This window comes from Stegastes partitus, unplaced genomic scaffold, assembly GCF_000690725.1.
Source record: "Stegastes partitus isolate 25-593 unplaced genomic scaffold, Stegastes_partitus-1.0.2 Scaffold2652, whole genome shotgun sequence".
In the NCBI taxonomy this organism is placed as follows: Eukaryota; Metazoa; Chordata; class Actinopteri; family Pomacentridae; genus Stegastes; species Stegastes partitus.
In genome coordinates this window covers 24,019-37,620 of record NW_007580383.1, presented here as the reverse complement: position 1 = coordinate 37,620, position 13,602 = coordinate 24,019, and the positions used below count along the sequence as shown (strand labels likewise).

At 46.7% G+C, this 13,602-nt stretch overlaps 2 protein-coding genes across 2 annotated transcripts in view; both read right to left on the bottom strand.

The window, feature by feature from the left end:
* Positions 1 to 1,968, bottom strand: part of LOC103375532 (myelin-oligodendrocyte glycoprotein-like) — a gene marked incomplete at its 3' end in the record, with an annotated part of 9,196 nt that extends 7,228 nt beyond the window's left edge. Inside the window, exon 1 of the mRNA XM_008305835.1 lies at positions 1,535 to 1,968. Coding sequence (XP_008304057.1) covers positions 1,535 to 1,586 — 52 coding nt within the window. The remainder of the gene's footprint in view (positions 1 to 1,534) is intronic.
* Positions 1,969 to 12,984: 11,016 nt separating this feature from the next.
* Positions 12,985 to 13,602, bottom strand: part of LOC103375531 (alpha-tectorin-like) — a gene marked incomplete at its 5' end in the record, with an annotated part of 23,892 nt that continues 23,274 nt past the window's right edge. The window contains one exon of the mRNA XM_008305834.1: positions 12,985 to 13,110. Within this exon, the coding sequence (XP_008304056.1) occupies positions 12,985 to 13,110 (126 nt within the window). The remainder of the gene's footprint in view (positions 13,111 to 13,602) is intronic.

Here is a 13,602-nt window from a genome sequence, read left to right as displayed (position 1 = left end):
TAAGAACAGACTGAAGAGCAGCTCTTCACTCAACACCTCTGCACCTGATAGGCTGTCCTCTCTACACCACCTGCAGGCACCAGCGCCCTGTCATGGCGCTCGCTGAGCTGTTCACAGGACTCGTCTGTGAACAGTTCAGCTGCTCTTTCTGTCACCAGTGGATTCATCAGGTGTGATGAGCAGTAATCAGGGTTGGCTAGTAATACATGGGATCAGGAGTATGTAATCAGATTACAGCATCAGGAACCATGATCGGTCCAGACTGGATCTGAAATGTAAATCCTGTCTGAACACTTCACTGTCTTTAATTGACTTTGCAGCGTTTCCTGTCAGACTGTGTTGTTCTCTCACATCTGGATCAGACACATGATGGTCTGTTTGTTCACCTCCTGCTGTGCTGCAGAGACCTGCAGGACCACGGAGAGATGTCTGCAGCTACAACGCTGGAGGATGTTTGTGAGGACGCCACAGTGTGTGTTTGTTCACTGATGTGTGTGTGTGAACGTTTGCACCTCTAGAGATGATGATGATGATGATGATGATGATGATGATGATGATGTGCAGGTCACTAGTTCAGCCCTGCTGTCTCTCATCCACTCACACATGAATGAACACCAACACTCAGACTGTTGGAACATGTTATTTTGTGAAGGCACTGCTAGCTTAGCATTGACACTGACACCATTGAGTTGTGCTGATCTGAAGAAAGGGAACGAAGGACCAAGCATCAGGCCTGAAGGACTGAGCTCAGGGAGGTCAAACCGGGTCAGACAGAAGGAATGCAGCTGCTCATCACACTCTGACAGCCCAACATAGCGGCCTTCTGCTGTGTTTAGGCTGTTTTCCACTGACTATCATGACATCCTCCCTGTATGACATCAGCTGCAGCAGACATAGCAGCCAACAAAGTCCTGACAGCCAGAGAGCAGGAAATAGCAGCAGGGAGGTTTTCTTTACAGGGTGCGGCTGCTGTGGATTGGATGAATCGTGTGCCAAGAGGTATGGACATATCTGTGCACCAATGAAGGGAGGGCGAAGTGTAAACCACGGCTCCTCTGCAACCATACAGCCAATCACGTTGCACCACACTGAATAAACTGTTCACGCTGACATGAAGCTGCTCTGCTGGAGAAGTTGGTTACAGATCAGACAGATTGTCTTCTCTCTCTAAAACCTAAGAACACACCTAACAAGACCTACACACTCAACAGAAATGATCCGACATGTGCAGGACGTTTCTGGACACGAGGTCAGACCATCTGATGCTGCTGCTGATAACAATAATAATAATAATAATAATCATAATCATAATAACAATAATCGGACCTCCCTGAGCCTCAGCTCATCAAGTCCAAGTCCTGAGAACGAGCCGCAGACAGACGCTGCGCCTCGTCGCTCCAAACTCCACAAACACACACATATGTGACACATGATGACATGATTACAGTGATTCCTCCACAATCAGAGCCTGTCCAGGTCCCTCAGAGGAGAACTGATGAGCGTCAGATGTGAACAAGTGCCCAGTGTAGCTCACCTTCAGAGGACCGGACCAGGAAGCAGAGCATCAGCCAGAACCAGGCAGACATGTTACCGTCTTCCTCCGTCTCTGATCAACACGTGGACTGGAACCGATATCCAACAAAACCAGAGTTCAGTCAGTGAACACGACAACAGACGGATCTTCTCCAGTGTCTTTCAGCAGACGCTTCTATCCACAGCGCCGTACACCAGAGAGCAGATCCAGTCCGTCAGGAGAGAACGACCTGGACCAGTGTCCTGGAACAAGTTCAAGCCTGACAGGGCGCTGATGCCTGCAGGCTGTGGGAGGACCTGCAGGGCGCAGCCAGTGCTGTCAACTTGGCCACTTTTTCCCCCCAAAAGTGACCAATCTGGCGACTTTTTCTGGCGTTTTGGAGGCTGACGGAAAAGCACGTCTCGTTGTGCCGTTACTGTCCTGAGCAGCGGGGGCTTCCGTGAGCTCGTCCCGTCCCGGAGCTCTCCCAGGCGCTCTGCAGCCTGAAGCAACTGCGATCGGATCAGAGACCCTCAAATGAATCGCGCATGCGCCAAGCCGCCGCTGTTCCCAGCTGGGCTCACAGAGGAGATCTGGATGTTCAACTTTGTTCACTGTCACAGTAAAATACATCATTTGACTCACCGTGTCCTCTGTGTGTGGCTCTCTGTGACATGAGCTAAACAGCTAGCTAGCTCATCATGTCAGAAAAAACAAAAAGAAATCCAACAAGTAAAAAACAAGAACCGGAAGGAACTCTGCCAGAGTGTCTTTGGGTCACTTTGGGTCCCAAGCCCAGATAAGGGACACTGTGGCCTTGCATCCAGCCTGTTTACTATAGGAAGACATGAGAATGGGTTGTGTGAGTGTGGCGGATCAGAAGCCGTGAGCCATGTCCTGTTGTCATGCAGCAAATACGTGAGAGAGAGAAGGCAGCTGTTTATGGAGCTGGCTGAGACGGGTTGGACTGTCTTTTCAACCGGGTCAACATTGTCTTACAATCAGAGGGGAGTGGGCGATGCTGTGTTGTTGTATCTCCGCCTTACTGGCCTTTTTATGAGAATTTGAAAGTCCTGACTGACAGTGGAGGGCAGCATTGCGCACTCCAGCGTACAGCCTGCTGGAAATCAACAGAAGAAGAAGAAGAAGAAGAAGAAGAAGAAGAAGAAGAAGAAGAAGAAGAAGCCCAGATAAAGGAGGAGGGTTGGACGTAAAGCTGCCAGCTTCTGCCCACATTACAGTCGTTGGATTAAATGTGATCTTCCAACGGTAAGGGAGCTGGGAAGTATCCCCTCACGAAGGTGAAAGAGGAGCACACATGCACACTGACAGCTGGATACCACAGACTGATACAGCAAGTGTATTTATTACTTTGTTTTATGTGAAAAGGTCCTTGTCAACTGCTCTCTCTTGGAGCTCCACTCCAGGGGCATGTTTTCATGGAGCGCACACAGGAAGATGCGGCTGCAGGATGCCAGCAGCTCCCACTTATCTGATTGGGCTGAATGGAGGGATCAGAGAGGAGGGGGGGTTCGATCTGCAGAGTTTGATCTTTGTTTGGTGTTTCTTTAGTTTATTAGGTGTTTCACTTCCATTTGTATCAGACTGTAGTCATTGGCATTGTGTGTTTTAAGTGTAAATGGTGTTCAATTATATACGTGTGTGTTCTAAATGTCAGTGAGGGCAGGTCACAGCGTTCCTGGGGTGGGAGGAGCCTCTGTATAAAGGCCAGGTGAGCGATCAGGTCAGTGTGTGAGAAGGAGGGGGTCAGGTTGAAGCTCTCGCTCTGCTGCTGCAGCAATCTGCCACAAGCCACTGCACCCTGGTCACTCCTATGTCCTGCTGGTTTTGGTGAGCTGTGTATTTTTTGTGTGTGTGTAGAAATAAGTAAAATCTGGAGCTCTGCAACTAAAAAACTCATTGCTGGTCGGCTGCTCTTTATTGTTCTGTCATGCTATGCCCTTTAATGCCGTTTGGTCCATTCAGTTTGTAGAGGTTCATCACTGTCAGAACCCTACACTAACATTAACAATACAGGACAAAGCTGATGTATTTAATGTGGGTCTAGACACAGCATTAGTCATGAAGGGACTGTGAGAAGTGACGGCCCAGTTCAGTGGAAACACAAACCAAGAATGACCAGATGACCGTTCATCTGTAGTTCTGAACATATTCAGGGTGTTTCTGACCCACTTCCTGTCTGTTCCTCGACATCATTCCTCTCTCTTACAGTGTCCATTACAATCACATGCTAATAATAATTATGCAAATTAGGTGATGACATCATTGAGGTACTTCTTGCGACTTTTAGGACAGCCAATAGCTGCTTTCCTTACTGAGGAGCTGGCAGCACTGCAGGGCGGAGCTCAGTCTGAGTTTCTGGTAAATCACGTGACTTCAGACAAGAATCGGACTGAACAGCACGATGAAGCTGTCCCTCCTACCTGAACTCTGTCCTTCGGGTCGACACTCCCTCCTGGTCCAACCACCACAGCAGGTCCAGGTCGGTAGCTGGACTCTCCTCCTCTGTGGTTCTGGTGGTGGAACCAGCTACCAAACTGTTCAACCTGCTGACTCCCTCTCAGTCTGTAAGAACAGACTGAAGAGCAGCTCTTCACTCAACACCTCTGCACCTGATAGGCTGTCCTCTCTACACCACCTGCAGGCACCAGCGCCCTGTCATGCTCCAACCTGTTCTATGTCCCTCATCTACATTGTTTTCTGCTGACTAGATCCTGCTGCTGTTGTATCTGCTCTCAGATGTACATTGCTTTGGATAAAAGCGTCTGCTGATGAAATTGTAGAATTAAACTCAACAGTGCTGATGTATATTTAGGGTGGAGCTCAGTCTGAGTTTCTGGTAAATCACCAAAGAAGAGACCAAACAGCACAATGGTGCTGCTTTACTATCTTATTGATTGTTATGTGCTGGGGGCACATTTTTTATCTTTTTCTTTAGTTCACCGTATTTTCGTTCGCTATATGTTTGTTGGAGCTTGTTTTTTGTGTGCATATTTAAGTTTTTCCCAGGTGAGCATGTTTAGTTGAGTTTTTACCAGTAATTGATGGAATTACTGCTCCACCTATAAACAGGCTGGCTTTCTACACGCTCACTCTCTCGGTCTTGCCTCCAGACCTGCTCACCTCAGAGGTTCCACCTCGATGCGGCGCGCCTCGGACCGGTGCGCGCTCTCGTCTCCAGCTGACACGCCGACAGCTTCTCTGATGCCGGCCTGGCATCTTTTTGTTCCTGATTTCAGGTTGTTTGACCCGGTGGGATCAGCCGGCCAGTTTTCGCTCGCCCTTGGGGCTTGGGCTTAGCTCGGCGTGATTCCTTTAGTTCGGTGTCGGCACCGGCTTCGACGGCCCTGTATAGGGTTGGCCCGGTGCCACATCTTTTTGTTTTGTTTGGTCGACCTGCCGGGTCCACCATTGAGTTGCAACTTTGGTTATTTTTGGGGCACAGGGTGATTGAGGGTTTATTCATTATTTTTAAAATAAAAATGAGTCCAAAAGACCCGACCTATGTTTCCTGTGTTCCCTTTTTAAATATGTTTGTCCCTTCTTTGGGCCGTAACATTGATATCAATATTCAGTTCTTAGTTGGATACAAACATCCAACAAAACCAAAGTTTCATCAGTAAACACGAGTTCATGTCGTTCACTGATGATCATTTTGAAATGGCTGCAGCAGCGTCAGGAAACATGAACACGTACTTCAGCTCCTGGTAGTGTAGAATAAAGACTTTTCTTTGGTTTGGGATGGTGTTGATTCAGCCCAGCAGCCGACCAGACCCTGTGTGGAGCCGACATACCCACACACTGCAGTTATTGTGCTTGATGACTGGAACAGAGGTAATCTCACCTGCAAACTCCATAAATACAGTTTACTAAATGCCCACCAGAGGGGAGAACATTTTGGACCACTGCTACACTACAGTGAGCAGATCTACCACGCCATCCCAGGATGCACCAGGACACTCTGACCACGTCATGGTCCATCTGTTATAGAGAGAAAATAAGACTGTAAGCCTGTTGGAGAACTTCAAAAGAGTGGACCAGTGAGGCTGTGGAGGATCGACAGGCGTGTTTGGACTGATGGAGATGTATTCAGGACTAGACTAAGACCTGCTGAGGACCTTCAGCACCAGGGTGACTTCAAACAAAGACAAGCTCTGGTTCACAGCTGAACTCAGACCTCAGACAGAGGCAGCTTTAAGGAACCAAAGTTCGGCTCTGTGAAGGCGGTGAAAAGCTTCAGCACCATTTCTCAGCCAGACCCTCTGGAGTGCTTCAGACAGATCAAATCAAATCCAGTTTATTGTCATGATAGGCAAGATGAGAGAACGTTTCTTCAGGATCATTTAATCAGTACGTTTTGCAGAATGAACGTCTGGGATAGACACTAAACGTTCACTCTCGCTGTCTCCTGAAGGGGGCGCTGCGTCCATCACCCGCTACAAACCAAAAGCCCCCCATTAACCTTCTGAACAAGTTCTACTGTCACTTTAAAACACAATGGGACCCTCCAGGATCATAAAGCATGCTGGGAAGATGGCGGCCCACCCCTCCCATCCTGGACACAAACTGCTCGAGCCCCTCCCCTCTGGCAGGAGGTTGCAGTCCATCAGTACCAGAACCTCACGACACAGGAGCTGTACAGAAATCTGCCCTGAGGCTTTTAGAGTCAAAAGTGCAGGCGTCTGTAGCTTAAAATGCACCGTAATTAAACAGTTTCTTTGTGGGAGTTGGTGGTCCCAGGGCCCTCTCACTGGCCTACGATGACATCAGCACTTTCACGTCCTCTGATTGGATGGTCAGAGAGCTGAGCCAAAGCGAGCGGTTCCTGTCTGTAGCATAAGCTAAAACTTTCTCGTAAAAGGATTGCTTTTTTAAGTTAAGTGAGCGGACATTGTCAGCCCTACAGCGGATTAAACCTGATGTCAGAACCAGGACTGGACAGACCACCTGTCAGCATCGGCCTCCAGGAGACAGAACAGGGCTGATTGGTGGATTAGCTGCTCAGCAGAGGGGCTGAACTGTTGATGAGGAAAGAAAGGAGGATGGAGTTGTGTTCCGCAATCACGGGTTTGGTGAGTAGAACGTAAATGTTTGTCATCTCATTGGGCTGATACTGATGCTCCTGCTAGATGTGCAGCTTCTCACTAGAAATGTCTGACAGCATAGCGGGGGTCTTAGTGATGCTCCCCTGTTCATCGGAGCTGGCTGAGGTCTTCACAGACATCTTCAACCTTCACACCGCTGCTCTCAGGGAGGCGCTCCAGGAGTGTGAAGTCAAGGACCACTAGAATGACAAACAGTTTGTTTCCTCAGGCCATCAGACTCCTGAACAACCACAAACACTGACTGATCACTGCTGTTCCATGTACAGTCCAGTTAACATGTGTCACCAGGAACTGAGCACTTTACATGTTCATCTGCTGCTACATCAGCTCACTGATGCTGCTACTTGTAAATGGTCTATATGCACCTTAGCTTCTGTCTCTTTTTATTTTATTGATTTATATTATTATTGTTGTATTGTTTTTTTAAGTTGATAGTTTTTTTATTATGTATATGGGAGTGTGCAAACGAGACAATTTCATTGCCCAGTGTTAAACTGCTGTTTTTATGCTATGCATATGACTCTATCTATCTATCCATCCATTTCACAGCTCCAGAACTGCTCCAAAGCAAACAGCTCCCTCTGCTGGTAGAGAAACACACCTGAGAACAGAGCAGGTGGCAGCATGCACACTGGCTCAGAGCCAGTCATCTGAGAGATGATCAACACGGAGGATGATGCCAATAAAACAGGACATCTATTTGTTCGTTAACAAAACTCTGGTTTGTTAAACCAGAATAAAGTTTGTGCTGAAGGCCTGATGTTCCATCTGAGAACCAGCTGAGGAACGTCTGCTGGCAGTGACGGGACTTTAACCATCAGATGAAGGTCAGCAGAGCCAGAAGGAACACATTTCAGTAGAACAATGGCGTTAATACATGTCGCTGTCTATGAGCCAGACTGGAACTGTTATGTCAGTGCTTCCTGTGGGCTGTGTTCGCCTTTCAATAGATGGTGACGAGACATATCAGAAGATACATGACGGCTCCTGGATGTTGGTTTCTGACTTTGTGTTCTTCTTGTAATACATTCATGTGTATTATGTCCTTTTCTGTGTTCCCTGTGTCTCTGTTTGTCTGTCTACAGGTTTCATGTTGGTTACTTCCTGTTTTATTTTGAAGTTGCCTGTAATTGTGTGTTGCTTGTTTTTACTTCTGCTCCGTCCTTTCCCTCCCTTTGCCTGCCCTGACTAGTTTCAGCTGTGTCTCCCTGATCAGTCCTGAGTGTTTCATTAGTCCTGTCTGTCCTTCTGTCTGTCAGTTCGTCCTCTTCGTCACCCAGTTCACCTCCCTCACGCCCCACTTCCTGTTCGCCAGTGAGACGGGGGTCATTCAGCAAGGGTGTGAGCCTGGAGGTGGAGGTGGTGTTAGAGGTGGGCGTAGAAGGAGTTGAGAGCACCAGGCAGCAGTGGGCCTTTTCCTTGTTGTAACTGGTGATGCATTTACTGCCGTCCGTAGGTGTGAATGTGAGTGTGCTTGGTTGTCTGTCTCTAAGTGTAGCCCTGTGATAGACTGATTACCTGTCCAGGTGAACCTGCCTTCACCCTGAGTCAGCTGGGATAGGCCCCGCCCCCTAGTGAGGCTTAAGTGGTGTATAGATAATGGACGGATGGTAACACATGAAAAAACGTTGGGCATGTTGATGACCTGAATACTAATGCAAAAAGGCACCAAAAACCTGGATATGAATGCACAATAGTATATTTATATGTATAAACCTGGATGTTAACCTACAACGTCATCAACAGATTGGATGTTGGAGAGTAAAAAACGTGGACATGTGCACACAACAGGATCAAAAACCTGAATTTTAATGTGTGAAAGTGTCAAAAACCCGAGATACTGATATAGAAAAGGTCCAACATCCAGGAATTAAAGGGAAAAAGTGTCAAAAAGGTGTAAATAAACAAAAACGTCTCCAAAACCTGGACATTAAGGCACAGAAGGATTTAGAGGAACGTTGGGTTTATCGTACCCTAAATGTCGTCTGTCAGGCAGAGCTTTAGTCTGTTGATTTATTCACAAACGTTCTTGTTAGATTTGACTGTTTTTGTTGTTTTGTTGAAAAGACAAACTAGACATCAGCACCTTTGCATAGAAACGTGATCCTAAGACGATGTCAAAGAATCTCAAAGTGTCTGAACACAGAAAGAGTTCAAACTCGTCTCAGCACACGGCACCAAACAGACCCACACAGAGTCTCAGTATGAAGCCACGACCATCAGCCAGAGCCGACCACGCTGTCGTGAGACAACACACCAGTTTCACACCACAGTTCACTGGAAGCAACAGAAGGAAGCTGCTGCTGTGGTTTTTAGCTGCACAAGTGAATTATTCTGAGAATGGAGCAGCTTTCTGGTCGTTTCCTGTTCACACATATCTTGTCCACTTATCTATATATAGTTTGTCATGAGCAGCAGCAGAAGAAGGAAGCTGTATTTATAAAGCTCCTAATAGCTTCTCTGATAATAATTAGCTTAGCGCTGTGAAGTCACCGTGCTGGAGTCGGCTGTATCGTTGCACTGATGTAGTTTCTGTGTTCTGTTGTCAGAGAGCGATCCAGCTGCAGTCTACTCAGCAGTGAGAACAGAAGAAACCAGCTGTGGACAAACTGTCATCAGACCAAACAGGAGCAGAGGTACAGCTGCTCTTTATTCTGAACTCTGGAGAGAAAGAAGAGAAATGTCTCCTGAAATGTGGAACTGCTCCTTTACAGTCTAGGAGAGAGAAACCATAGGGATGTCCACAAGGACCGAGGTCCTTGAATGATGTTTAAGAATCAATGCTGCACTTCCAAATATTCTGTCACAGGTCAGAGTTCATCATTTAAAACAACACTTTAAGAAGTGCAGGAGTATGATCTGTGGAAGCTGATGATTGATCCTGATGCATCAAACCTTCAGCAGTGTTTTACTCTGAGCGGTTTGAACTGATCAGCCACAACATTAAAACCAGCTGTCCAACATCATGCTGCTTCTCTGCTCACTCCACAGCTCTGAGTTTATTCAGGCTCAGCTCCAAAACAACATGACACTAGTGGGGACCCTAGAAGTGCTCATCGACCACCATAAAGCGGTTATCGCTGGCTAATATCCAGCTGCTTTGACTTTTACTGATACTGAGGCACTTACGAATCCAAAACCTGAATATCAGCAAACAAACAGCAACAACCTGATAGAAATGCAAAACATGTCGATAATCGGGATGTCAGTGCAGAAAACTATCAGCAAGCTTGGATGTAAATGGACAAATCAAAGACAGAACATGAACCCACAAAGGGGTCAGAACCTGGATAATGATGCAAACAGTCATCAGTGAGCTGGATGTTCACACAGAAACGGTTTAAAGCTGCCACCAGGTTGGTGGTGTTCCTGACATGCTCATTACCAAGATTTCATTGTTACATCAACAGAAAACAGACAGTTCTTTGCTTTGTGCTGTGATTTCCCTGCATATGAACATGACTGTGTTGTCTCTGTTTCACTGTTCAGAGCTTCCACTGGAGCCTCAGGTCATCTACTCATCACTGAAGTAGTCCACCAGTCCAACCAGTGAGCTGCTGGCCTCTAACTGGTCCACACAGCCAGTCACACCACAGTGCATTCACTGTTTCTAAGGTTCCTAGATGTTCTCACTTCATCACATTTGGACCAAAAAGTGAAGAAACGGCAGAACTGAAAGACTAAAACCCAAATATGTCAGAAATGTCTTCTGCTGAACCCGGCGTAATGATCACTGGTTGTTTTGTGTTCTGTTATTTAGATCTTATTGATGAGTCTGTGTGCAGCGCTGCAGCAGCGATCTGCTTTCTCTGCAGGATCAATACAGTTGCTGTTCTTCTCGTGTGGTTCTGTGGGGTTCACAGAGACGCTGGATGGAAAATTTGACTGGGTCTTGTTGGGCTGTGGCTAACCGATGTGCACGTCTCTTCAGAGCAGATAGCAAAGAACACACCTACAGGACAAACATCTCACTGGCCATCACTCAAACAGAAGTCTTACTGCCACAACCAGAACCAACGACCAGAAAATATTCACAAGAACTCACACTGTATCCAAACACAGCACACAGAGAGCTGTTATTATCTGAGGGGAACAGAAAAGTGACACTAATGTATTAACGGCAGCCTCATCCTCGTCATCCAGACAGATTCATCCATTGCTGTCCGGTGCTGAGCAGAGAGAGTCTGACTGGACGGTGTTGCTGGGAGGTGGCGAGGAGAGGAGGAGGAGTTCGTGTCGCCGCCGCATACAACAACATCAGCAGAGGTGGTCAGATGATTATCAATTTGGGTTGAATAGAAAATGTTGGGGTTTATGTTGTGACACCAACAGTTACACGTTTTGGCACAACAACATCCAAACTCCCGTCTCAGGTCGTCCTCCCTCCAGAATAGGAGTTTACCTGGATCACAGAGCAGGTGTTCTGTCCTTCTACAGCGTCTCTGAAACCAAGACTCTCCTCCACAGAGTCCAGACCTTGTTCACTCAGCCGCTACATGCTGGAGTTTACGTTTGCTTTACTGGATCCACTGCAGAGTTCATTACCAAAAAAACAGAGTAACTCCAGTGGCACAGGGTCCGTTTGTAGTGAAGAAATGTGTGGAACTGTCACACCTCGCAGCACCTCTTATCCAGTCCAACCCCTCTCCAGGGGCCTCATTTATCATCAGTGCGTAGAAAAGCTTCTAAATTCTGTCGTATGAATGAAATGCAGAGTGTGCGTAAGTACAAAAACATCTGTATTTATCAAACGTGCGTACGGGGGTCGTAGCACATCAGTGTTGATAAATCCTACTTGTTCTTAACCTCCGTGCTCGAGCACGTTGCCTTCAGGAACGCCTCCACATCACCATATAGGGCAACAACACGCCTCTTTATAAAGCAAGTGAAGATTTATTTTTTCCTCACCTGTCGTCATCATCGCGGCAAAAAGGGTGAAAAAGAGGAACTTTTATGAAACTGAGATCGAGGTTCTCGTCAGCGAGGTTGAAGCAAACCAGAGAATATTGTTTGGTGCATTAATGTTGGGATGAGCAGGGAAAGAAGAAATACTGCAGACAAGAAAACCACCGCAGTTATTCCTGTTGGTCAGAGGACAGATCGGTGGCAGAATGTTTAAAAAGAGGTTTGATGTTAAGCTCAGAGTCACAAAACATGTCACAGTCCATAAAAGAGAACTGATGCAACTGGAGGAGGACGAGTTAATACCAACGTCCACCCAGTGGATAACCCTGATCACTGCAGATGAGATGTTTAATAACCAGACTAAGTCCAGCTGAAACATCTCCACTCTGTGACACTCACCAATAAGCCAGCCGTCCTCAGCAGCTCCTGCTTGGAGACCCACAGAACTGTTCTGCTCAATGAACGAGTCGTGTTCCTCCAGGCCGCTGGGCAACAACGTTGGATAGCCACAAATGTGCATCGCAGATTATCTGGACGTTGATTGAATGAAACCCTTTTCTATTTACAAAATTAAGCTCGTTTAGTGATGCTGCTTTGAATGTGATGTGGGTGCTGTCTACGGCTCCACTTATGTTTGGAAATCCAGCGACGGCGTTAAGTCCCTGTTTGATTTGGGCTCATCGGTGACGGCTGTAAGGGTGGTCAAAATCCCCGAATACTTTTATTTGTAGTTTCACTGTTCTACCACTAGATCATGTGCGTACACATGGTCAGAGGTGTGCGTATATTTACACACAGTCCTAAGTATAAGTACAAGTTGATAAATTCCATACTTTGTGTAGGAACGTTCGTACGCACTGAGGAGGACCCAGGAGTTTGGTTCCAGAACCATTGCTGTGCGTGGAGGTGAGCCCAGCTCTATCTGGTCCATCACGCCACCTCCCGCACCAGCTCAGGGTCATTTCCCGCCAGTGAGGGGATCTTCAATGTCCCTACAACTAGTCGACACCACCAGGGATCAGCATGCCTATGTGCTCACTCCTATGCACTGCATGGTGGGCTGTTAGGAAAATACATCAGTGGAGTCCTAATTGCTCCAAATCAATACACAGAGTCGTCTCTCAAGTCAAAACAAAGTTTTGCTTGCAGCAAGGAGCCACATGTACAGCAAGGGGTCTGAACAAGTGACTGACTAGAAGCATGAAGCATTGGTTCTTATATACAGAAAACAGAAAACAACCTCCCGCAAATGTGTGCGTGTAGGCATGGTGTTCTGACTACCCGCAAAGGACGTCTGTTCCTTATCTCACACTAACAAGGTGAAATAGAGGCAATGAACATTTACAGCGTTCTCATACTTTTCACAAAGATCATTGGATCATAACATAGAATTATTCTAACATTGGCATAGCACCCAACGCCCGACCCTCAAAGGCTCGTTCACCAGTGCTCACTGGAGAGCTCCCCTCCCTGGCCTGGCTCCAGGAGGGGTCCTGATTGCCCTACTCTAGAGAGACCCCATACTGCTGTCTTGTGGCTGAGAAAGTGTTCACTTCTCTCCAACAGCTAGTCTCACCAACATACACATAATGAAGGGAGACCTTACAGCTGTGTCTAGTGTGAGAAAGCTTGAAACCACAATGACTGGAACTTCACCAGACCTTACACTGGAGAGAGACCATGCAACTGTTGTCAGTGTGCCAAAGCCTTCACTTGAGTGACCGCTCTGAGACAACACCAAGAAAATTTCATTGATGAGAGACTATACAGCTGTGACCAGTGTTACAAAACAGACACAAAATTAATGCAGTCAACTGTTTATCAAAGACTTCATACTGAACAGAAATCATACCAGTGTCAGGAGTGTGGCACCACATTTTTCTCATCAGGACAATTACACAAGTATCATTGAACTTATCACTCTGGCAAAACTAAACTAAACTAAACTAAACTAAACTAAACTAAACTAAACTAAACTAAACTAAACTAAACTAAACAACCTCAAAGCTGTCAGCAGTGTGACAAAGTGTTCATGTCACAAAGAGACATAAAATGTCA